This window comes from Brassica rapa, chromosome A01, assembly GCF_000309985.2.
Source record: "Brassica rapa cultivar Chiifu-401-42 chromosome A01, CAAS_Brap_v3.01, whole genome shotgun sequence".
Lineage (NCBI taxonomy): Eukaryota > Viridiplantae > Streptophyta > Magnoliopsida > Brassicales > Brassicaceae > Brassica > Brassica rapa.
Genome location: NC_024795.2, coordinates 2,021,436 through 2,044,132, shown reverse-complemented (window position 1 = coordinate 2,044,132; position 22,697 = coordinate 2,021,436). Strand labels below are relative to the sequence as shown.

The window sequence follows — 22,697 nt, the reverse complement described above, 5'->3', positions numbered from 1 at the left end:
AAGAATCACGTCATTATATGAGAAAAGTTCAGTAAAGTTCAGTCCTTTCTGATTTTCTATAGTAACCACCACGCCATATAGACGGAGAACAGCGAACAATGCGATACTAAAGGCTCCAGACACAAAGACCCGAGCAACACGAACCTGCAAGTGACGACGACGAAACAAGGAGAGAGCAATACCAGAGAGGGAGAAGAGAGCAGCCATAGACGACAGATCCTGAACCTCCAAACTTCGATTGCAAGCGCAAACCACGGAGATACAACGACCACACAGCCACAATATCCAACGTGCACGCGTTGACATGGCAGAACCGCCATCATCACCCTTGAGCACAAGACATAATCTTTGACAGAAACGAGACGCCAAGTCTCCGTCTTGGGAAAGCTTGGAACCCCACTCCACAACGAAGCAAGATACACTTCGGAAAACAACACGAGAAGCCCCGGAGCCAGACCGCCGCAACAACACCCGCCGCAATCTCCGTTCACACCACAGATCTACAAAGGCAAAACTGAGATCCGGATCTGAACACCAAAACGCCGACTCCGAATCGCCCCAGACCCCCACCGCCTCGCTGATACTCCAGTCAAGAGTCACAAGCCTCGGATCTAAACCCCCCCCGGAGCAGATCTAGATGAATCCTTGACAGAGCTCCGACCACAATATCACACATATCGACGGAGAGACGCAAAGAGGCAAAACGGAGCAAAGAGAAAAGAGGAGGAGGAGGAGGAGAGGAGGCTCCCGACGGTCACGCGCGCCGAGGACGACCGCCGGAGCCAAGAAGCGAGGCCAAAGTTCAGAGAGCTTTTGAGGAGAAGAGAGAGAGAAGAGAGAGAGAAGAGAGAGAGTTTTGCTTCATATATCACAAAGTAATAATGTTTTCAACCGCTTTGTTTTGTTTGGTTTTCAGTTTCACTATATAATATACAACATCTAAAATAAAATATCAATAATTAAGTTTTCTAAAAATACATGAACTTATGCATAACTAATAGACAAAAGTCCATAATATTCTCTACTAGAGGAACCTACAAATAAAATAACCTGGAGGCCCCTAACCAAACCCAGTGAACAAAAGTAGCTGCTGATTTTTTTTTTTTTTTTAGTATATTTTCGAAATAAACTAAGCGTTACATTTCAAAAATGCAAAATATTAGTATAAAAATTATATTGATAGATTTTCTTGAAAAAATAGATAAACCACGAGAATATAGGAAAATCTCTTTATATTTTAATTTTTTTTTTCAAACTGATAAAAATCCATGATAATTTTGAATATTCTGTTTTTTTTGGGAAATATTTAGCATAATTATCTAAACATCTCGTCATCAAAATATGGAAAAACAACCCTCAAATTTGAAAAAGGAAAATAACCTACAGGAAAATAAGAGATCGTGTTTTCTTATTTTTCATATATTTACTTTTTCCCCGAAGGTTTTCTCTGAAGGAAGTTGAGGTAATCGTGTGTGCTTCAGATATACTATTCTTCTCGAAGTCCTTCTGTCTCTCTCTTGCGTCAGAGTATTCAGCAATTATATTCTGTAAGTTTAATTCCGCCTCTAGTTCTCCATAAACGATCGTTCCTCTGAAACTGAAAATCTTATTTTTGGGTCAAATTATCTTTGTAAGAAGTCTTTGTATCTCACCGAGGATTAGTTCAATTAAATTGAGTTGAGTTCTATAAAAGGTTTTCTAATCAATGTATATGTCACAGGAGACAACAATGGAGAAGTCAAAAGATCTAGACAATTTTTCCGGTTTGGTTGTTCAAGGAACACCGGTTAAGCCTGAACAGCCACTGAAATTCTATGTTCGACGAAAGCCTCCTAAGCTGCTCAATAAGTTACAAAACATTGATGACTCTGCAAGTTCTGTTTCTTCAGATTTCAACACAAACAATACAACTAAAGAGGAGTCTGTGAAAAAGAGTGAAGAACCAGAAACTTTTAAAGGTAATTAAAAACCAATCCAAATATTTAATTCAAACTGATATGTAATCTATAGTATATATCAATTACTTACTACGCTTTTATTTAATTTGTTGGTACAAGTCGATCTACAAAGTCTTCATGGCACACAAGGGAAGGAAAACTCTAAAGAAGAAACTGAAGAGAAAAATGCTAAGTCAACAATTCTTCAAGGTAAAAAAATACTACATCTACTAAGAAAAATTTAGTTAGCACAAACATATCAACTATCAAACAAAGATAGTTTTCACTAACACTATATATTATAAATTATAGGTAGCTACGAATTGTCATGTATTGATCTTGTTTGTGATTGTTTTACTTGGTGAAAGATGATTCACAACATGTTAATGGAGAAAGAAAGAAGAACTATTCTCAAAAGATATCCAAAAAGAGATTCCATAGGCCAATGATTATGGAAGATGGCAAAAAACCAAGGAATCGTGCTAATCTTCAAATGAGAACTATATCTAATAAAAGGAGTAAAAAGGAGAAATGTGATGAAGAAGAGTATATAGTTGAGCTTCAAACTCCAGAAAAGCAGAGTTCTCCAAAAAGAAGAAAAAACAAGGCAAAAAAGAGTGTTGCTCGAACGTTGCCATTCGATGAAGAAGTTATTTCTGGTTGTCTTGAGTTTAGTAGAAGTTTTTGGCCTAGTTTTCCAAAAGGCAAAAGGAGGATGACCACACTTCGCAGGATTGATTTTCATGTGTTGATATCACCAATCTCGTTTCCTATGCCCATTTGGAAAAAGCAATCAAAAAGGTCTAGTCGAAAGAAAAATATGACCAGGTGGACTATGATTGCTCTATCTTATGAATGCATAGAAGAAACTTTGTCATTGGTGGAAATTCATCCAGATGATATAGGTAATCAACTACTTTTCTTTATTCTTTGTTGAAGTATTTTTATTATATACCTATTTAATTATTTGTTGATGTTGTATTTAATTTGATTATCTATATATTTCTGACAGATATAAAAAAGATGCCACCAAAGCTGAGTTTGATGCATTCTAACCAGAAAATAACAGATGGTAAAACTTTTATTTTTGATAATGTTGTAAAGTGTTTATTTAAATTATTAGATAAGAATAGATGATAATAATTTCGCAATATCAGTTTATATGATTTTTTGTTATTGTGTAGGCTCTAATGAACATTTGAAAAAGGCTAAGAAAATTAGACGTCAAGATGCTTCAGTTCAGACTAAAGGTAATTAGTGTTTATACAATTTATTATATATTCATAAAATCTGATATTTTCTCTACTATATCTAGTTATATTTATGTATATATTGTTTTTACGTGTATACTCATAACATAATCAATTTTACAGATTTACACACTGAAGAAAAGAAAGTTATGAATAATCTAACTCTACAATTAAATTATCAAAGGGAACACAATCTTCCATCACTAGCCGATGTTCCATTACACAAAGAAGGTAACCATTTTTTTTTTTGATTTATAAGAAAAATAATTTTGATGTTTCATTACACGGAAACCAGTTTTATATTTCAAATTATAGGAGAAAAAAATCATAAAAATCTTGCAAGTAGCTATCACTTTTGATTTAAACTTTGATTTTTTTTTTATACATTTACTACACATTAGAAGAATTAGTTAACTGTGAACACCATCATTAGATTCACCTCTACAACTATCATACAGTAGTAACATGTATAGGTATAAAACAATTGAACATTTAAAGAATAACTGTATCTAGGATAAATAATAATAATAATAGGGTTCAACATGTTAACGTAAAATAAACTATGTTTTTGATTGTATATTTTTTTCTGTATTATGTTCATTTTTCATATTCTACTTATTTTCCATATGCTTATCGTTTATGAATCTCATGAACTGTAATGCATCCACATTGCATATTTTCTATATAAATTTATGTAAATTAGAATGTATATTAGAATTAATCAATTTTATATCATGCTTTATATTTACATTTCACATTTCTTTATAGAACACGAACTATATTTTATTCAGTTTGCAATTCATATCTAACATATAGTGGTAGGTGGTTGATTTGGTTACACATTATTAATTGTTTTTTTTTTTTGCAGATATACTTATGAGATCTCTTACTAACATAACGCCTGAACAGTCTATGAAAAAAACTACTAAAGGTGTTGCCAAGTTAATCAAGGAGATGGAGAAATTGAATATCAATCGAAGAGTAACAACTTTGGGCAAGGCAAAGAAAAAACTGGTTATTGCAAAAGTGAATCTTGATCCTGAAACCATTAAAGAGTGGGTTTTATTAATGGAAAACGATCTTCCACATCAATCATATTCCAATGAGGAAAATACAGAGTCCAAGTGGAAAGGAGAACGAGAGATCTTTCAAAGCCGGATAGAACTTTTCATCAATCGGATGCATCTTCTACAAGGTACATTGTTATTATTTGTAAGATATTTTGTTAGCAAAAAATTTGTGCATTTAACTATGTTACTGGTTCTATTTTGTAGGCAATAGGAAATTTAAACAATGGAAAGGTTCGGTTGTTGATTCAGTGGTTGGAGTATTTTTGACACAAAATGTTTCCGACTACCTCTCAAGGTAAAATCTGAATTAATTTACAAAACTTTGATATGAAATATGTTTTACTCTAACAACTATTTTCTACAGCAATGCTTTCATGAGTGTTGCTGCAAAATTTCCGGTGGATGCAAAAGAAAGTTTGGAAAGCTTAGCATATTTCATCGAGGAACCTCAAGAGGTTAATAACTTGGTTGCTAATGGTCAAATACCAATTCAGAATGAGAAGGATGATGCTAAAAGCTCAACTGGATCTGTCTCCTTACAAGAAAATTTAGAGCAACATGAGAAAGATGTAAAAAGAAAAAACAAAAAAACTGGTATCATGGAAGATGAGAGTGTTGATTGGGAGAGTTTGAGAAAAATCTACACAAAAGAAGGATTTAGGGATACAATACATATGGACACTGTTGATTGGAATGCTGTAAGATTATCTGATCAACAAGTTCTTGCTGACACCATCATGAAACGAGGACAACATAATGGTCTTGCAAGAAAAATCTTGGTAAGAAACTATTTTTGTTTAAAGTCATGGTGATATATTATTTTAGAGACACTAATATGTCTTTATTTTTTTACTTTCTAAAGAAATTTCTCAACGACGAAGCAAAACAAAATGGAACCGTGGATCTTGAATGGCTTCGAGATGCTCCTTCTGACTTAGTGAAGTATGTTTGTGTTGATTTCTTTTATGTTATTTAAGCTTTATATTGGAAAAAGTCACTAATACTTTTGTATTATCAGGAGATATCTATTGGAGATAGAAGGAATAGGGCTAAAGAGTGCTGAATGCGTGCGACTTTTAGGACTTAAACATTCAGCTTTTCCGGTATGAAATAATATTATTAAAAATTTCATATCTGTTTGTGATCTTTTAACCATCACTATCTTTTGGATGTGTATAGGTTGATACAAATGTTGGACGTATAGCGGTTCGGCTTGGTTGGGTTCCTCTTGAACCTTTGCCAGATGGTGTTCAGTTGCATCAATTATTTCAGTTAAGTATTTTTTTTTCTTAAAAAAATTAGAAATATAAACAACTAACACTTTACTCTTTTTCAATTAGGTATCCTTCAATGGATTCAATTCAAAAATATCTTTGGCCACGACTATGTAAACTACCTCAAGAAACACTGTAAGTTTAAATTTGTTTTTAACAAACTAATCATTTATGATATCATATAGACATGTACTGATCATCTTAGTACTTTTATTCTTATAGGTACGAGTTACATTATCAGATGATAACATTTGGAAAGGTGCACCTAACAAACAAACCTTTTCATTATGATATTTTTCAGCTAAATACATATCAGTACTCATCTGGACTAAATCTTGTAAACCACAGGTTTTCTGTACGAAGGTTATTCCTAACTGTAATGCATGTCCGATGAAATCAGAATGCAAATATTTTGCAAGTGCATACGTCAGGTTACACTCTTTCTTCTATACATTAGGATGCACTTTAATACGAGTATCATTGCATGTCTCTTTACCATTGCCTATGTACACAAAAAGAAGAAATATGTTACTTTATTTAATTTTCTTGACAATAACAAACTTGAGAAGTCTCATTTGTTAGTTACATAATTACACAGAATTTTGAAAACAAAACAAAACTCTCTTTAAACCGTATCTAGTTCTCAAAAGGCAACCATATAACCAAGGTCTAAAAGACAATTTATTTTAACAGAAGTTGACTTACATTTATTTTTTCTCTTTCAGTTCCAAAGTTCTGCTCGAGGGTCCTGAAGAGAAGACACAAGAGTCACAAGAGTCCCAAGAGTTCCAAGAGTTCCAAGAGTCACAAGAGTCCCAAGAGTTCCAAGAGTCCCAAGAGTCTCAAACTTCATATTGTCATGATAACGATGCAAAGATGACATCAAAGATAAACTCGATTGAAGAATGCGTTTCCACTGAATGCAGTAATCAAACTAACTGTTGTGAGCCAATAGTTGAGTTTCCCACTTCTCCAGCTAGAGAAATTCCCGAGTTGCCAGACATTGAAGATACTCCTTGCAGAAGTTCTTGTCGGTCTAATGCTGCCATTCCTGGAATGGATATCGACATTGATGCATTTAAACAAAACGTGGTGGATGTGTTTAAGAAAATTGGAACGATGTTCAACGGTTCTGATGACGAGATTTCTAAAGCATTAGCTGTCATGACCCAGGAGAATGCATGCATTCCAATGAAGCTGCCTCGTAAAACAAAGTATTATGACAGATTAAGAACTGAACATGTGGTGTAAGTATTTTTTTTTATATACGTTTGCAAGATTATCATACTATGGGAGTTTATGTAATCTAATTGTCTGTTTTGCAGATATGTGCTTCCTGATAAACATGAGCTTCTCAATGATGTAAGTATAAATACATACAATATAATACTAAAAATTTGCATTATATTTGAATTTTATTTTATTTTATGTTATAGTTTGAGAGAAGAGAATGTGATGATCCTAGTCCATATCTTCTTGCTCTTTGGCAACCAGGTACGAACACACAAAACTTTATTATCATTCACATAAAGCATAAACTAAGCTTTTTATCCGACTTTTTCTTTCTAGGTGAAACGTCAAACTCGTTCATGCCACCAAAGAAGAAATGTGACTCAGATGGAACAAACCTCTGCGTGATCAAGACTTGTTCTTATTGTTGGAATATACGAGAAGAAAGTTCAAACACTTACCGTGGAACAATTCTGGTAAAAACTGAATTAAAAGACTTATCATTCTAATAACTCTATAGACTTGAACTTACATGGATCACAATGCAAATTCAACAGATCCCTTGTAGAACAGCAATGCAAGGTGGTTTCCCACTTAATGGCACATACTTTCAAACCAATGAGGTAAGTTTATTTTTTCTGCATTGTATTGGTTTTCACTGAACTGAAAAGTGTTTTTTTCCAGGTTTTTGCAGATCATGAGACGAGTTTAGAACCTATTGTGTTTTCTAGAGAGTTATGTAATGGGTTGGAGAAGCGTGCGCTATATTGTGGTTCATCAGTGTCATCCATTTTTCGGTTGTTAGAGGAAACAAGAACTCGACTATGTTTTTGGACTGGTAACAAACGTTGTCTAGTTTTGAGTTTTATTTAATTATTAAGTTGAAATATATGAATAACAATATGATGGTGTGATGTGCAGGATTTGTATGCATGAGAGGATTTGATAGAAAGCAACGAACTCCAGAAGGACTCGTCCGCAGACTTCACACCCCACCCGACGAGAGAGGAGAAAAGCACATGAGAGACTGATCGATTTGTTTCTTTTATTATTAGTATTTTCTTTAGTTATCAAAGACATTGAAAAACTCTTTTTTAGTAGTAAACAAGTTTTTCTTTTCATCTCATATATTTTGTTCAAAATGACGTTAGATATGTTCATCTTCATACCATTTAGCAATAGAGTATAGAGATACATACCATGATCTTTCAAATATCACATGGAAATAAAACCTGGTTACACAACAATAAAAAGTCCCTTCATTTGAAAACACAAAGCTCAAGCTCAAGAACAAACAATCGACCGTTTCAGCATCTCTACAATGACATCAAAGTTAGATACTTATAAAGTCAAACGAGCTTACCAGAAGAGCAACACGAGACACTAGCTGAAATGGCGCGAAGGGAGAGCAGAGAGAGGAGTGAACAGCGAACCCATGTCTCCTCCTTGTCTCTCTGTCGAATCTCTCCACCGTATACTCAAGCTGATCAGGTTTGGGCCTCAACTACTATGGGCTTTTTGTTATTTCTTCAGCCCACAAGCCCAAATGCCAAAGACGCGTAACCGACAAAAACCGTTGATAATTAAACAAGAGGGAAGGGCAATTCCGTCAAATCACCGGTTTACAGGTCCCGGTCTAGTCCATCCATATAAAACCAATCAATCTCCCTCGGTGGCCTTCGTCGTTTCCCATAAGACTCACCGAGTCGACTCGTTTCCCCCAAATCACCCGCCGGCATCACAACCACCTGAGAGCCCTTCGTCAACCCAAGCTCGGATTTCTCCATGGAGATTTCCTCTGCTGAATCCGAATCGCTATCCATCTCTGGCGGGGCGGCCGCTTCTTCCGAGGCCGCATCGGAATCGTCGGTATCTTCTCCCTCATCCTCCTCCCTCTCCGCTTCGAGCCAGGCCTCTCCCACCGCCTTCTCCGCCGTGGATCCCGCGTCTTTGACGGCTACAGCTTCCAGATACGTTGATGATGACGAAGACGAGGAGGACGTTTGCAGGATCTGCAGAAACCCGGGGGAAGCGGATAATCCGCTTCGGTACCCGTGCGCTTGCAGCGGGAGCATCAAGTTCGTGCATCAGGATTGCCTCCTTCAGTGGCTTAATCATAGCAACGCTCGTCAATGCGAGGTCTCCGTTTGGTTTATAAATTGATTATTTAGGGTTCTTGATTTTGCAGAATTAAGATAATTGGATTAAGTTATAAAGTTCATGATTGATGCTTATGGTTCTTGATTGAAATTAATATAACAGTTCATGATTGATATGATTGAATCTTGTTGTTGATTTTAATCTTTGTAGGTTTGTAAGCATCCGTTTTCGTTCTCACCAGTGTATGCTGAGAATGCTCCAACGAGGCTCCCTTTCCAGGAGTTTGTTGTTGGGATCGCGATGAAAGCTTGCCACGTGTTGCAGTTCTTTCTCCGGTTGAGTTTCGTGCTTTCCGTGTGGCTTCTCACCATTCCCTTTATTACGTTTTGGATTTGGCGGTTGGCTTTTGTGAGGAGCTTTGGGGAAGCTCAGAGGCTGTTCTTAAGCCACATCTCTACCACAGTGATTCTCACCGACTGTTTGCACGGGTTCTTGCTCTCGGCTAGCATTGTCTTCATTTTCCTCGGGGCGACTTCGTTGAGGGATTACTTTAGGCATTTGCGGGAGTTGGGAGGACAGGATGAGAGAGAAGATGAAGGGGAGAGGAACGGTGTTCGTGCTGCGAGGAGACCTGCTGGGCAGGGTAATAGGAACCTTGCTGGAGAGGGGAATGTTGAAGATGCTGGAGATCAGGGTGCTGGTGTTGGTCAGGTCAATAGAAGGAATCCTGAAAATGTTCTGGCGAGGTTGGATATACAAGCGGCTCGTCTCGAGGCTCAGGTTGAACAAATGTTTGATGGTTTGGATGACGCTGATGGTGCTGAAGATGTTCCGTTTGATGAGCTGGTTGGAATGCAGGGTCCGGTGTTTCATTTGGTTGAGAATGCCTTTACTGTAAGTTGAATGTTTCTCCTCCTGTGGATTTATTTTGTTTTCTCTTGTCGTTCTCTTTTGTCCTCACATTAAAATCTTCATTTTTTTTGCAGGTTCTGGCAAGCAATATGATATTCCTTGGGGTTGTGATCTTTGTGCCCTTCACATTAGGACGGGTTATATTGTATCATCTGTCGTGGCTTTTTGCTGCTGCTAGAGGCCCTGCCCTGACCGCATCAATGCATTTTATAGATTCAGCGTTGGAAAATACAACTCTGAAGAGTGCGTTGACTTCTGTCTCAAATTTGACTAACGAGGGCCAAGAAAATGGACTGCTTGGTCAGCTCTCAGAGATGGTGAAAGTCAACGGAAGTGAACTGAACGGGGCAAACAGTACTCTATCTGTTGCTGCTGATCTCTTAAAAGGTTCTGTTACAGGTTCGTCTAAGCTATCTGATGTGACAACGCTGACTGTTGGGTACATGTTTATTGTATTGCTGGTGTTCCTTTACCTCGGAATCATTGCACTGATTCGTTATGCCAAGGGTGAGCCACTGACTGTTGGGAGATTTTATGGTATCGCTTCAATGGTAGAAGCCGTACCATCCCTCCTCAGACAGTTCTTGGCAGCAATGAGGCATCTGATGACTATGATCAAAGTTGCATTCCTTTTGGTCATCGAGCTTGGAGTCTTCCCGCTGATGTGTGGGTGGTGGCTAGATGTTTGCACGGTTAGGATGTTTGGTAAAACAATGTCTCACAGAGTACAGTTTCTATCAATTTCTCCACTGGCAAGCTCACTTGTTCACTGGGTTGTTGGAATCATGTACATGCTGCAGATAAGCATCTTCGTTAGCCTTCTTCGAGGGGTACTGTGTTTTCCTTGGTCACAATTTTATTCTAGAAAGAGGTTTATCTCTCTTCTGCTATCTAATATTGTTTTCTACTCTTGTATAAATTGCAGGTTCTTCGCCCTGGAGTCTTGTATTTCCTTCGTGATCCCGCAGATCCTAATTATAATCCATTCCGAGATTTGATTGATGATCCAGTACACAAGCATGCTCGGAGGGTTTTGTTATCTGTTGCAGTTTACGGTAGTTTGATTGTCATGCTGGTATTTTTACCAGTCAAGCTAGCTATCCGGATGGCTCCTTCAATCTTCCCGCTCGACATATCGTAAGTAATATTGGCTTATCTTCGTTTTTGGAGATCTTGTCTTGAGTAACTTTTCTAACTTTGGATCTATGCAGTGTATCCGACCCATTCACTGAGATTCCGGCCGACATGCTTCTGTTTCAAATATGCATACCATTTATCATCGAGCATTTCAGACTTCGGACCACAATCAAGTCCCTTCTACGCTGCTGGTTCACCGCCGTCGGTTGGGCCCTTGGTTTGACAGACTTCCTCTTACCAAGACCAGAGGACAACGTTGGTCAGGACAATGGAATTGGTGAACCAGGAAGGCAGAACAGAGCACAGGTCGGTGGACCTGACAGGGCCATAGCTGCGCTTCCAGCAGCTGATGACCCTAACAGAAATCTCCTCCGTGCTGATAATGTCAACGCCGGTGAGGAATATGAAGATGATGAAGAACAATCTGATACAGAGTAAGTTACTTGCGTTAGAATGGCATTAAAGTTTTTCTTGATGTTTGGAATTTTCACATTCTTGGTATATATAGAAGATTCTGAAATGAACGTCATGTTTTTAGCAGGTACAACTTTGTGATCCGGATAATCCTTCTACTACTCTATGCATGGGTTACACTTCTTCTCTTCAATTCGGCATTAATAGTCGTACCAGTTTCTCTCGGACGTGCTCTGTTCAGTGCCATCCCAGTTCTCCCAATAACGCATGGCATCAAATGCAATGGTAAATATGTGTTTAGATTTGATCTTGTGCTTCATTCTTCTAAAAGGAATCACAATTTTAACAGAATCTTCTCCTAAATCTGTAGATTTGTATGCTTTCGTAATTGGCACATATGCCTTTTGGACTGCCATATCTGGGGGAAGGTATGCTATCGAGCATGTCAAGTCGAGGAGGACTTCAGTCTTGCTTAACCAAATATGGAAATGGTGTGGGATTGTCTTCAAGAGCTCGGTACTATTAGCCATATGGGTAAGTGGTTTTGCGCTGTTGTTTTCTACTCTGAATTTGAGATACTCCAAACTCACTTGACTCTTGATTCTGTGTTTTGAAATTGGTGACTGAACAGGTTTTTATCATTCCGGTACTAATCGGACTTCTGTTTGAGCTTTTGGTGATCGTCCCAATGAGAGTCCCAGTAGATGAAAGTCCTGTCTTCCTTCTGTATCAAGACTGGGCTCTTGGCCTCATCTTTTTGAAGATCTGGACTAGACTGGTAATTACTTATTTCCGTTAGCTATTTTTTTTACCACATAATAATTTATATATCTTGTCACTAAAATAACGACGACAATGGACAGGTAATGTTGGATCATATGCTTCCGATAATGGATGATAGCTGGAGAGCAAAGTTTGAGAGAGTAAGAGAAGATGGATTCTCGAGGCTTCAAGGTTTGTGGGTACTGAGAGAGATTGTATTCCCTATCGTGATGAAGCTTCTGACAGCATTATGCGTTCCCTACGTCCTGGCGAGAGGAGTGTTCCCGATGCTCGGCTATCCGCTAGTTGTGAACTCGGCGGTCTACAGATTCGCTTGGATAGGTTGTCTCTCGGTGAGCCTCTTCTGCTTTTGTGCAAAGAGATGCCATGTCTGGTTCAGAAACCTTCACAACTCCATCCGTGATGACCGTTATCTCATTGGTCGGAGGCTCCATAACTTTGGGGAAGCTGCCTTGGCTAACCAAAACTTAAACCAGAGCAGTGAAGATGCTGCAGGAGATGGTGGGGTCTTGATAGGACGTGAGGGAGATGCTGATACTGGACTTAGGCTCAGACGTGCTATCCAACAAGAAGCTTAGAAAAGAGTAGTGTTGTGTCAGGTGGCGAACCAAACAACAGTTGGAAACTGGTCACTGAGTCGTTTAACATTTGTGTACTTCTACTTAATCCGTAAGGGATTGGCTTTAAAAGATTTTTTATTTGTCGATGTGTAAATTATATATATCCGTTTCTCCTTTTTGTGTGTGTTATTAAAACTGAAAGATCTTTAGAAATAAGTTTATAACGCTTCGTTAGTTCATCTTTCTATTGTAATGTTTTTGGAAAACGATTGCTTTTTGCAAATTCTAATTTCTTTGCCTAGTGCATGCAAGCCGTTAGGGATGGCTCGGTAGATCACTTATCTAACAAGTTATCGTAAGCACAGATGAAAAATTAAGTGTCAGTTGAAATACTATTGTTGGTCTATACCCTTGCGTTGCTGTAATGCACTTCTATCTCTCATCTCTTTATTAGTGCATCATGTAACTGTAAGCCTTGAGGATCAGATTCGCTGATCTTGCTATTGGATTTTCTCTTGTTTTTAGCTTTTTTTTTCCTGGAAAAAAAACTAAAAGATCTTCATAAACACCGCTTTGGTAGGCACGAAACAAATATTCCAAAACATGAGAGTGAAAAGCGAGAGATCCAACGACACAAAAGAAAAGGACAATGGTTCGTGTAATGATGTGTCAAGTTACAGGACATAATAAATCTTGTAACAAATACATAAATATGTTATGCCGCAGCTCCATTGGAACAGCATCGTAGTATATCTAATTGAATATAGTTTTCACAGGTCAAATCTTATCATAATGCTAGTCGATTAAGATACTTCTTACAAACATATGAGCGAATGCTGGCCATGACTTGCAAGTAACACTAATAAATAAGTTTGTAAACACAACTATTACATCTTCGAATAAGAACTAACTTGTTTTTAATTAAAGAAAGAACAGCACTTGCTTAAAAGAAACGTTACGAATGAGCCTCTAGAAAAACAAATTGTCAACAGATAAATCAAAGAAAATATGTAAAATACAAATGACATATCGTAGTGTTAATAATCTATGAATGTGCGTGTACCAACACACAATCGAATGTATCACTATTCTAACTACATTAAACTTGGTCAATAATCATAATTTAACAGCTAAGCTAATATGTGACACACGCGTAAGTCTGACTTTTTCCGACCTTATCACCAACTAACTCTCAAAAGTCAAACTCAATCTTAACTCTTACGTTTTACTTCAGACTCAAATCCAACGGCTGAGATCTTCCTAAAATCCATCTCTACTAGGTTTATATCCTAATGCTTTCTCTTTCATCTTTCTCAACTCATTCCGCCTAGAATCTCTCGCCCACAGTTTTTTTTCTCTCTCTATCTCACTCGCCGTCGCAGGCTTCGCCGCCGGCAAGCTCCTACCTTTTTCATCTTCCCTCTCCTCTGATATATCCCCACAAAAAAAACCCACAAAAAAAGATAAAAAAGTCTCTTAGCTTCATTGTTCCTTTTGTTCCTTCATTTCGATTTGGTTTCAGTCAGCTAATAAACGAGAGGGGAGGGAAGAGTTAAATCAAAAATTCCCCAAAAAAAAGATAAAAAAAAGTTTCAAAAAAACCCAAAAAAAAAGAGAATGGCTCAGGTTCAGACAACGGTGGCCCCGGCAACTCATTTCGGAACGACGTCGCTTTACGTAGGTGATCTGGATCTCAACGTGACGGACTCGCAGCTCTTCGAAGCCTTTAGCCAAATGGGCCAAGTGGTGTCTGTTCGAGTCTGCAGAGACTCAGCCACTCGCAGATCCCTCGGCTATGGTTACGTTAACTTCACCAATCCACCAGATGGTAACTTACTAAGCTTTCTTAATTGAAAATGTTGTGTTCCTTTGTGTGTAATGCCACTTACTTTTTTTTGTCGTGTTCTGTGTTTGCAGCTGCAAGAGCAATCCAGGAACTCAATTACATACCTCTTTATGGGAAACCTATAAGGGTTATGTATTCTCATCGTGATCCTAGTGTTCGCATCAGTGGCGCTGGTAACATTTTCATCAAGGTAACTCTTTGTCTCTGTCCTAACCTCTGATGTAAGAAGAGATGATTGTTAAGGAAAATATCATTGTTCAAACTTGTGGGTTTAAACAGTTTTAGTTTTAGATTGGTTAAAATTGGTATAAATTGATCTAAATTAGCCTAAATCAATCTAAAACCCTAAATTAGTCTAAATCGATCTAAATTAGTCTAAATTTGTTAACTTAGTCAAATCCACAAATTTGTCTAGTTTTCGTATTATATAATTTTTATAATTCATCAAATTAATTTTAAACTTAAACAGTTAAACTCAAAACTAAAATATCAGATGTCTAGATAAAATAAATCAATAATTTGTTAATGTGTTAGTTTCGTCTAGTTACCGTCTAGAACATTGTTGATATTGAAACTTGTTTTATTACTTTGAAAGTTGTGAAATAAGTAGATTTTTTTCCTTTTAGTTGTGTGTTTTGTTTTATTTGGTTTCTCTCTTGCTAAACCTGGTTACAATTTTGCAGAATTTGGACCAGTCCATCGACCACAAAGCGCTACACGATACATTTTCAACCTTTGGGAACATCGTGTCGTGCAAGGTAGCCGTGGACGCTTCAGGCCAGTCAAAAGGCTACGGCTTCGTGCAATACGCCGACGAAGAGTCTGCTCAGAAAGCCATTGAGAAACTCAACGGCATGTTGCTAAACGACAAGCAAGTGTACGTTGGTCCGTTCCTTAGAAAACAAGAAAGAGACTCCACCGCAAACAAAACTAAATTCACCAACGTCTACGTGAAGAATCTCGCGGAGAGTACTACCGATGATGACTTGAAGAGCGCTTTCGCCGAGTATGGTGAGATAACGAGTGCTGTGGTGATGAAAGATGGAGAAGGAGGGAAGTCTAAGGGGTTTGGTTTTGTCAACTTCGAAAACGCTGATGATGCTGCCAAGGCTGTGGAGTCTTTGAATGGGAAGATGTTTGATGATAAGGAGTGGTATGTTGGTAGAGCTCAGAAGAAGTCTGAGAGGGAGACGGAGCTAAGGGTGCGTCGTGAAGAGAGTTTGAGGGAAGCTGCGGAGAGGTTTCAGAGTTCGAACTTGTATGTGAAGAATTTGGATTCTAGCGTTTCTGATGAGACACTCAAAGAGATGTTTTCTCCTTTTGGTACCGTTACATCTTGCAAGGTTCGGTATCCTTTCTCTTTTGATCTTCAGTGAATTGAATATTTTGTTTAGGGCTGGGATTTGGAATTGAACCTGCAGAACCAAAATTTTCGGTTAGTTCAGTTACGAGTTCGGTTCGATTCGGTAGGTTATTTGAAAAAGTTTGGTTAACTGGTTACAAAATTAACCGAACTTATCTGAATTATAAAAAATTAAACCAAAATATAACCGAAATCAAAAACTTTGGTAGGATTTTCAAAAACCGAACTAACCAAACCAAACTTTATTTCGGATTAATCCGATAAGATTTATGTTGAATCGAACTAACCGAAACCAAATTGTCCAAACTACCAGAACCCACATGACTACTTTTGTTTCTCTAAATAATTTTTTTTTTAAACATGACAGGTGATGTGTGATCCTAGTGGAATAAGCAAAGGGTCTGGTTTTGTTGCTTTCTCAACTCCTGAAGAAGCAACAGAAGCTGTAAGTCTGTTATATTCTCTTCTTGAGTATACGTATGATGAGGGAAGACTGTTGAGTATATGTGTAAGGGAAGACACTCTCATTGATACTTAAAAGTGGAATGTTTTGTACAGATGTCACAGATGAGTGGGAAAATGGTGGAAGGCAAGCCACTCTATGTTGCTATTGCACAGCGGAAGGAAGACAGAAGGGTCAGACTACAGGTTTTGCTTCCTCTTGGAATCATCATCACCTCATCTTGTGATATACCAAATACTCATATACTTTGTGTGAACATGATGTGAACAGGCTCAGTTTTCTCAAGTGAGGCCAGTTGCAATGCCGCCATCCGCTGGTCCTCGCATGCCAATGTTTCCCCCTGGTGGTCCTGGTATTGGACAACAAATGTTCTACGGTCAGGCCCCTCCTAACATGATTCCTCCCCAGGTAATCTCTTACAAAGATATTTGTCTATTGGTAATTCACTTGTTTAGGTGCTTCTAAGTCACACTATAAGTGTACCACCTCTTTGTGTTTTGCTACAATAAAATTAAAGAAAAATTAAGAGAATTAAGAGAGAGACAAGGATAAGTATCTCAAAGGAGATATTGTTAGATACCCTTGAGAAACTACAACAACACTTGCCTATTTTTAATTGGTTCAATTTATCAAAAATAATTAATTTTAGCTAGATAATTAGATTAATGTTAAAATACTGATATAAATTAGTTAAGAACCCCTATTTGAGAAACTTGCCAATGGGGTTGCTCTTAGCTCTATTCACACTTTGAGTCTTTCCCAATTCTATTTCAAAACTGTTGGGGTAATAATACTAACATGTGGTTTGTGTAATGCCACAGCCTGGGTATGGGTTCCAGCAGCAGCTTGTTCCTGGAATGAGACCTGGTGGTAGGGGCCATGTACCCAATTACTTCATGCCTATGGTTCAGCAACAGCAGCGTCCTGGAGGAGGAGGAAGACGCCCTGGAGGGATCCAACAGTCCCAGCACCAAGTTCCCATGATGCAGCAGCACCAGGTTCTTTCAATAAAAACTGGTTTGGCTTACTCATCTCTCTTTATTATAAAAGTTTGATTGTATGATTTGGATGGGTGATCAGATGCATCCAAGGGGTCGGATGTTACGGTATTCTCAAGGGCGTGGCAGTGGTGGTGATGTAGCTCCATATGACATGGGCAACAACAACACAATGCCTATTGGAGCTTTGGCTTCAAATCTGGCTAATGCATCTCCAGAGCAGCAGAGGATGGTGAGAGATTCTCTAAAAATACCAATAGAGTTTTGCGTTTGTCTAACTCTGCTGTGTGTGTGTGTGTGTGCAGATGCTGGGTGAGAATCTGTACCCGTTGGTGGAGCAGCTTGAAGCAGAGTCTGCAGCCAAAGTGACTGGGATGCTTTTGGAGATGGACCAGACGGAAGTGCTCCATCTCTTGGAGTCGCCAGAAGCTCTCAAGGACAAAGTTGCAGAGGCTATGGATGTACTCAGGAGCGTCGCTGCTGGTGGTGCAGCCGAGCAGCTCGCTTCCTTGAACCTCTCTTAAACTTCTTTATCCAGTCTCTCTCCCATACAATTACATTTGCAGTTGTTTTCTCTTTGTTCCGTTTGTCTTTCCCATAACTTGTGCTTTTGTGTGGTTTATCAAACTTTATTTAAATTTCAAAAAAAAAAAAAAAAAATTCTGCTCTGCTTTGCTTTGCTCAACCACAATGATATTTGTATCATCTCTCAAGATACAATTAGCACTAAAACAGGTTTAACGAATTGATTATAAACAGAGAAGAGAGTATAATACAGGATTTGATCACTCTGTTTGTGAGTGTGACAAGTAGGTGGCTTTTGTGGTTTGTACTTGGGAGTTTAGGCTTGATAGATATTATTTCTGATTTCAACGGTCAGGACATAAAAATCCAACAGCAGTTAAAAGCCAAAACAGGAGTTTCTCCCCCCACCAGCACTTATCACCAACTTGTTTACTTTTACCACTCAATCAAACTCTTCTCTTTATTCTTATTCTTAAAGATTTTTTTTTTGTTTTCCGTTGGAATTAGTGAGAAACAGAGGATAAACTAGTATGGGTTCCATCTCTCTGTTTAATTATCTGCCCATAACGCCACTTTCACTACATACATCACTAATCAATCCGACTTCTTCATCATTTTCACTTCCTCCTCCTCCTCTCTCTAATCCTCGTCGTCGCTCCACTTTTTCACCGTTAGTCACCGCATCTGCTGTCTTCGCAGCTCCTTCTGATGTTAATAACTCTGTTCCTGTGAGTGCGCTTGTTCATCCTTTTCATCTTTAAAGTTTGAAACTTTGCTTGTTTGATCGTGTGAGGTTTGTTTTGTTTCAGTCTAAAAACGGGGGATACACAGTTGGTGATTTCATGACAGGGAGACAGCATCTGCATGTTGTTAAGCCCTCAACATCGGTCGATGATGGTAAGTAAGTAATGATGCTAAACATAGAAAACAATCCTTCCTTGTGACAATATCTACCTAACATGTATTTATCCTTGAAATTGTAACAGCATTGGAGCTTTTGGTTGAGAAGAAAGTCACGGGATTGCCTGTAATTGATGATGATTGGAATCTGGTATAGCTTTTCTCTTTTTTTTTTCTCATTCTGTTTCTCTGCTTGTTTTTTTAAGGATGCTTTTGAATACCAAGCTTGATCTGTATGGGATCTTACTTACTCCTCTGCTGTAATTTCCCCTTGCAGGTTGGCGTTGTTTCTGATTACGACTTGCTTGCGCTCGACTCCATCTCTGGTAGTAATGTATTCAAGTTTTTTTTTTAAGTCTTCTGTTGGTTTTTTTTTTCGCATAATATGTTAGTATTCGTTTGTTTGATCTCAGTTCTTGACTATATATACGGTGGATCTTCTTAGTATGCTGTGGCCACATAGTTTTCTTGCTTAGTTCGGTTGATGTATTTTTGTTTGATGAAGCAACTTAACCTCTCTTTCTTATGGAATTATAGGCCGCAGCAGCCAAAATGATACAAACATGTTCCCTAACGTCGACCGTTCATGGAAGGTACGTTTCTACTTATCCATCTTTGTTTGTTATTTATATCTGAGGACTAGTGTGTTTGTCCCCAACTCTCCTGAAAATTATATGATATTTCTGACTTGGCTTTTTTTTGTTACTAGACGTTTAACGAACTCCAGAAGCTGATAAGCAAGACACATGGACAAGTGGTTGGAGATTTGATGACTCCTTCTCCTCTAGTTGTCCGCGGTTCTACCAATTTAGAAGATGCTGCCAGGTACTATGAGCTCAATTTGGTCTCTGAAAGCAACATGTCTTACAAAGATATGTAACCATGTGTTGTCTCCAGGTTGCTACTGGAAACAAAGTTCAGAAGATTACCAGTCGTGGATTCAGATGGAAAACTGGTGAGATAATCTTTTTTTTTCTGTTTGATTTGATTTGATCTGAGGTTGGTATTTTTTTTTTTTGGTCGGAACAAAGATTGGGATTCTTACAAGGGGAAACGTTGTTAGGGCTGCACTGCAGATCAAGCGGGAGACCGAGAACTCAACATAGCCAGCACTTATATAGCTAATAGCAAATCTTGTTTATTCCATTAATAAAAGTAAATAATCTTATAACCACCAGACACAACGACCAAACAGAATTTGAACTACTTTCATATGATTTTGCTTATGCATACAGGAAAGAAAAAAATCAAATTCATATGAGTATCACATGCGTAAAATCCCTAACGAAAATCGATATTTCCAAACCAACTCAAAAATGATCTTATTAAGTCTCAAACTCAAAAGCACATCATGTGCTAAACTCTTCTATGAAGTTGCTTAGGTCGTTATAAGAAGACCCTCCTTCTTCCACGGCGGCTTTAGCCATCTCCGCCAGCTTCTTCGCCCTTCCTCGCCTCTCCTCGGCCTCTTCCCCAACCAACACTTCCCTCACCGCTTTCTCCACACTCTCTCTGCCAATGAAATCTCCCATACTCGCATGTTTCTTGGTTCCCACGCTAACTCCCGTTCTGAGCACTTGCGTTACCAATATCTCGTTATAGAACTGCTCCGCTCCAACCGGCCACGTCACCATCGGAAGCCCTGCAGCCACTCCTTCAAGAACCGAGTTCCAGCCGCAATGGGTCACGAACACACCGGTTGCTTGGTGGTCAAGTATCATCACCTGTGGAGCCCATCCTCTTATTATCAACCCTCTCCCTTTCACCCTCTCTTCAAACCCTTCTGGTAACCATTCTTCTCCACCTGTTTCGTATAAAGACATAGAAACCGAACATAGGCTGTTATTTTTTTTCAAACATAACTCCAGTACTTTAGTATAACCTATTGTGAACAAACAATAATTTAACGGATTTAGACTAATTTAAATCGATTTAAACCAATTTTGAACGGTTTAACCCGATTTAGAATGATGTAAACCGATTTGAGTCGTATAAATATGATTTTAAGAAAAAAAATTTCAGTTAGGATTTAGAACCATGGTATAAACTATTGTGAACAGACAATCAATGCATGTGTTTTTGTTTATCAGTTACCTGTGCTTTCACCACGTTTTCTCACAACCCAAATGAAACTTGCGCCACAAGCTTCTAACCCTGCAGCGACCTCTATCAACTGCTCGTTCTTGATGTAAGCAACGCTCCCAAATGAAACGTACACAACCGAATCTTGTTTCTTGGAGTTAAGCCATTTGAGACATTCAACCTCGTCAATGCTCGCTTTCTTTCCTCTCTTAGCCTTCTCCTCAAATCCTCTGTTCTGAACCGAGAGCGGACCAATATGCCAAGCTCTCGTCACTCCAGAGCCCTTGTAAAAATCCGCGTATTCAGGTTCTAGCTCGTAGAAGCTATTCACGACAACACCCGAGCTCTTCACTTCAGATTCTATAACCTCGATCAGAAACTTCCCCATATCGGTTTCTTCGTCGAGGTCTCTCATCTGTCCTTGAGTCATCGTAATGTCCCCAGGGAGATCGGGGACCTTAAATGGCTCACTGATCATTTTTGGTTTATGCATTCTTCTGATGCAATGTTCAGAGCATAATGAGAAGTAGCCAGTGCCGTGGAACACAAGTCTTGGCACGTTGAACTTCTCAGCAGCTTCTGTGGCCCACGGGAAGAACATGTCGGCGATAAGACAGCTTGGTCTCGTTGTCTCGAGAATCTTCTCAAGCTGGTCTTTGAAAAACCTCATGGACGCAAAGAATTTTAACATCATGGTTTGTCTTTCGTCAGGGTTGTTGTTTGATGTGAAAAAATCAGGGTTTTCGCATCCTTCTGGTAACCCCAGCTGCACGCAAGGGAAGTCGATGATCTGGATCTCGATTTTGAGACCAGGGTTCAGGCTCTTGAATGTGTTGATGGGTTTTTGGAGGATCTTGGCGTTGAGAGGTGTGGTGATGATTGTGGATTTGGCTCCTCTGCTGGAGAAAAGCTTAGCCATGTCTAGGGTTGGTATCATGTGGCCATACCCCATGAAAGGGAAGAACATAACATGGAGTTTATGAGAATCACTACTCATTTTTGGCATTAATCGAAACGAAAATGAGATGTTTGGAGCAAATTTTTAGAGAAATGAAAGATTCTGAAAAGCTTGTAAATGAGTTGAATGGTTGTAGAAGCTTAAAATGTAGTTCTCTCTATTTATAATAGACCGAAACTCTCTGGTCAACTAGATCTAAGACCATGATTATCGCAAGGGATCCTAAAATTTTTTTTTTAACCAATCGCAAACCGCCACATGTCGGTGGGGCCCGCAAACAGTGCCAAAACCCTCCTAAAAAAACTCTTAAAAAACCTATGTTCATGCTCTGACATCTTTACAGACGTCTAATTTTAACTTAAAAAATCAATGTCAAAATCTATATAAGTGTAGTTAGTTGACTAATATATAATATGAGATTGTGCTGCAAGTTTTGCTGACACAATCCATAGAAAATCACTAAAGCTCTATTCAGAGCCGAGTTATATGAAACATTGGTATGGGGGCTCCACTCTATTGTCCCCCACTTTTATTTTTTATACGTACGTAATATTTATGAAAACATTATGTAGGTCATTGTCTACCGCTCACAAGTGACACTGGTGAGTAAGTTATTCTACCATTTGTATTTCATTTCTTTTTCAACCAGCTACTCAGCATACATATAGAATATTATGTGGATCTCAGGTAGTTTGATTTAAATGATGCTCCGTAAATATTATAAAAAGACAAAAAGTAAAATAAAGGCATCTCTTTTTGGGTATGACTGGTACGTGGACAGCCTAAATTGGAGTAAATTAAAGTAAAAATAAAGTGGAAAGATATATGTTGCTTTTTGTTTCCGCCGGTTTACTCTTGCTTTTGTAGGGTAGAAAAAAAAAGTGGAAACAACAAA

At 38.4% G+C, this 22,697-nt stretch overlaps 5 protein-coding genes and 1 long non-coding RNA gene across 9 annotated transcripts; 4 read left to right on the top strand and 2 right to left on the bottom strand.

Moving 5' to 3' along the window:
• Positions 1-1,360: 1,360 nt before the first annotated feature.
• Positions 1,361-21,891, top strand: LOC103842475 (DEMETER-like protein 3). Of its 2 annotated transcripts, XM_033286120.1 has the most exons (24): positions 1,361-1,547; positions 1,721-1,958; positions 2,058-2,147; positions 2,306-2,842; positions 2,950-3,009; positions 3,122-3,187; positions 3,311-3,418; positions 4,056-4,382; positions 4,462-4,552; positions 4,622-5,036; positions 5,120-5,199; positions 5,276-5,360; positions 5,437-5,528; positions 5,598-5,666; positions 5,754-5,790; positions 5,880-5,962; positions 6,257-6,778; positions 6,857-6,893; positions 6,968-7,025; positions 7,101-7,237; positions 7,319-7,384; positions 7,446-7,599; positions 7,683-7,815; positions 21,880-21,891. In XM_033286120.1, exons 2-23 carry the CDS (start codon positions 1,730-1,732, stop codon positions 7,790-7,792), a joined length of 3,453 nt encoding a protein of 1,150 aa, XP_033142011.1. In that variant the 5' UTR covers positions 1,361-1,547; positions 1,721-1,729; the 3' UTR covers positions 7,793-7,815; positions 21,880-21,891. The 2 variants fall into 2 exon arrangements, with proteins under 2 accessions (XP_033142011.1, XP_009117384.2); XM_009119136.3 differs by lacking the exon at positions 21,880-21,891 and having other exon boundaries at positions 7,683-7,906.
• On the bottom strand, positions 5,722-6,463 carry LOC117132368. Its single transcript, XR_004455921.1, has 2 exons — positions 6,237-6,463; positions 5,722-6,033 (listed from the first exon to the last, which is right to left on the bottom strand). It is a non-coding gene; the product is annotated as an uncharacterized LOC117132368 (long non-coding RNA).
• Positions 8,547-12,945, top strand: LOC103842338 (probable E3 ubiquitin ligase SUD1). 2 transcript variants are annotated; one of them, XM_009118976.3, is made up of 9 exons: positions 8,547-8,900; positions 9,072-9,755; positions 9,848-10,603; positions 10,699-10,910; positions 10,985-11,344; positions 11,449-11,609; positions 11,695-11,858; positions 11,956-12,102; positions 12,188-12,945. In XM_009118976.3, the coding sequence occupies exons 1-9, from the start codon at positions 8,547-8,549 to the stop codon at positions 12,683-12,685; spliced, it is 3,336 nt and encodes a 1,111-aa protein (XP_009117224.1). In that variant the 3' UTR covers positions 12,686-12,945. The 2 variants fall into 2 exon arrangements, with proteins under 2 accessions (XP_009117224.1, XP_009117278.1); XM_009119030.3 differs by having other exon boundaries at positions 11,452-11,609; positions 12,188-12,685.
• Positions 13,967-18,022, top strand: LOC103842244 (polyadenylate-binding protein 2). 2 transcript variants are annotated; one of them, XM_033286129.1, is made up of 9 exons: positions 13,967-14,495; positions 14,585-14,703; positions 15,197-15,856; positions 16,244-16,321; positions 16,435-16,524; positions 16,610-16,747; positions 17,161-17,313; positions 17,420-17,569; positions 17,643-18,022. In XM_033286129.1, the coding sequence occupies exons 1-9, from the start codon at positions 14,285-14,287 to the stop codon at positions 17,859-17,861; spliced, it is 1,818 nt and encodes a 605-aa protein (XP_033142020.1). In that variant the 5' UTR covers positions 13,967-14,284; the 3' UTR covers positions 17,862-18,022. The 2 variants fall into 2 exon arrangements, with proteins under 2 accessions (XP_033142020.1, XP_009117148.1); XM_009118900.2 differs by having other exon boundaries at positions 17,161-17,337.
• LOC103842050 (CBS domain-containing protein CBSX2, chloroplastic) lies at positions 18,183-20,026 on the top strand. Its single transcript, XM_009118693.3, has 8 exons — positions 18,183-18,590; positions 18,672-18,759; positions 18,849-18,913; positions 19,040-19,088; positions 19,300-19,355; positions 19,472-19,587; positions 19,660-19,717; positions 19,794-20,026. Exons 1-8 carry the CDS (start codon positions 18,393-18,395, stop codon positions 19,866-19,868), a joined length of 705 nt encoding a protein of 234 aa, XP_009116941.1. The 5' UTR covers positions 18,183-18,392; the 3' UTR covers positions 19,869-20,026.
• On the bottom strand, positions 19,885-21,871 carry LOC103842148 (UDP-glycosyltransferase 73B3). The gene is made up of 2 exons (XM_009118801.2): positions 20,857-21,871; positions 19,885-20,566 (listed from the first exon to the last, which is right to left on the bottom strand). The coding sequence occupies exons 1-2, from the start codon at positions 21,848-21,850 to the stop codon at positions 20,112-20,114; spliced, it is 1,449 nt and encodes a 482-aa protein (XP_009117049.1). The 5' UTR covers positions 21,851-21,871; the 3' UTR covers positions 19,885-20,111.
• Positions 21,892-22,697: the final 806 nt, after the last annotated feature.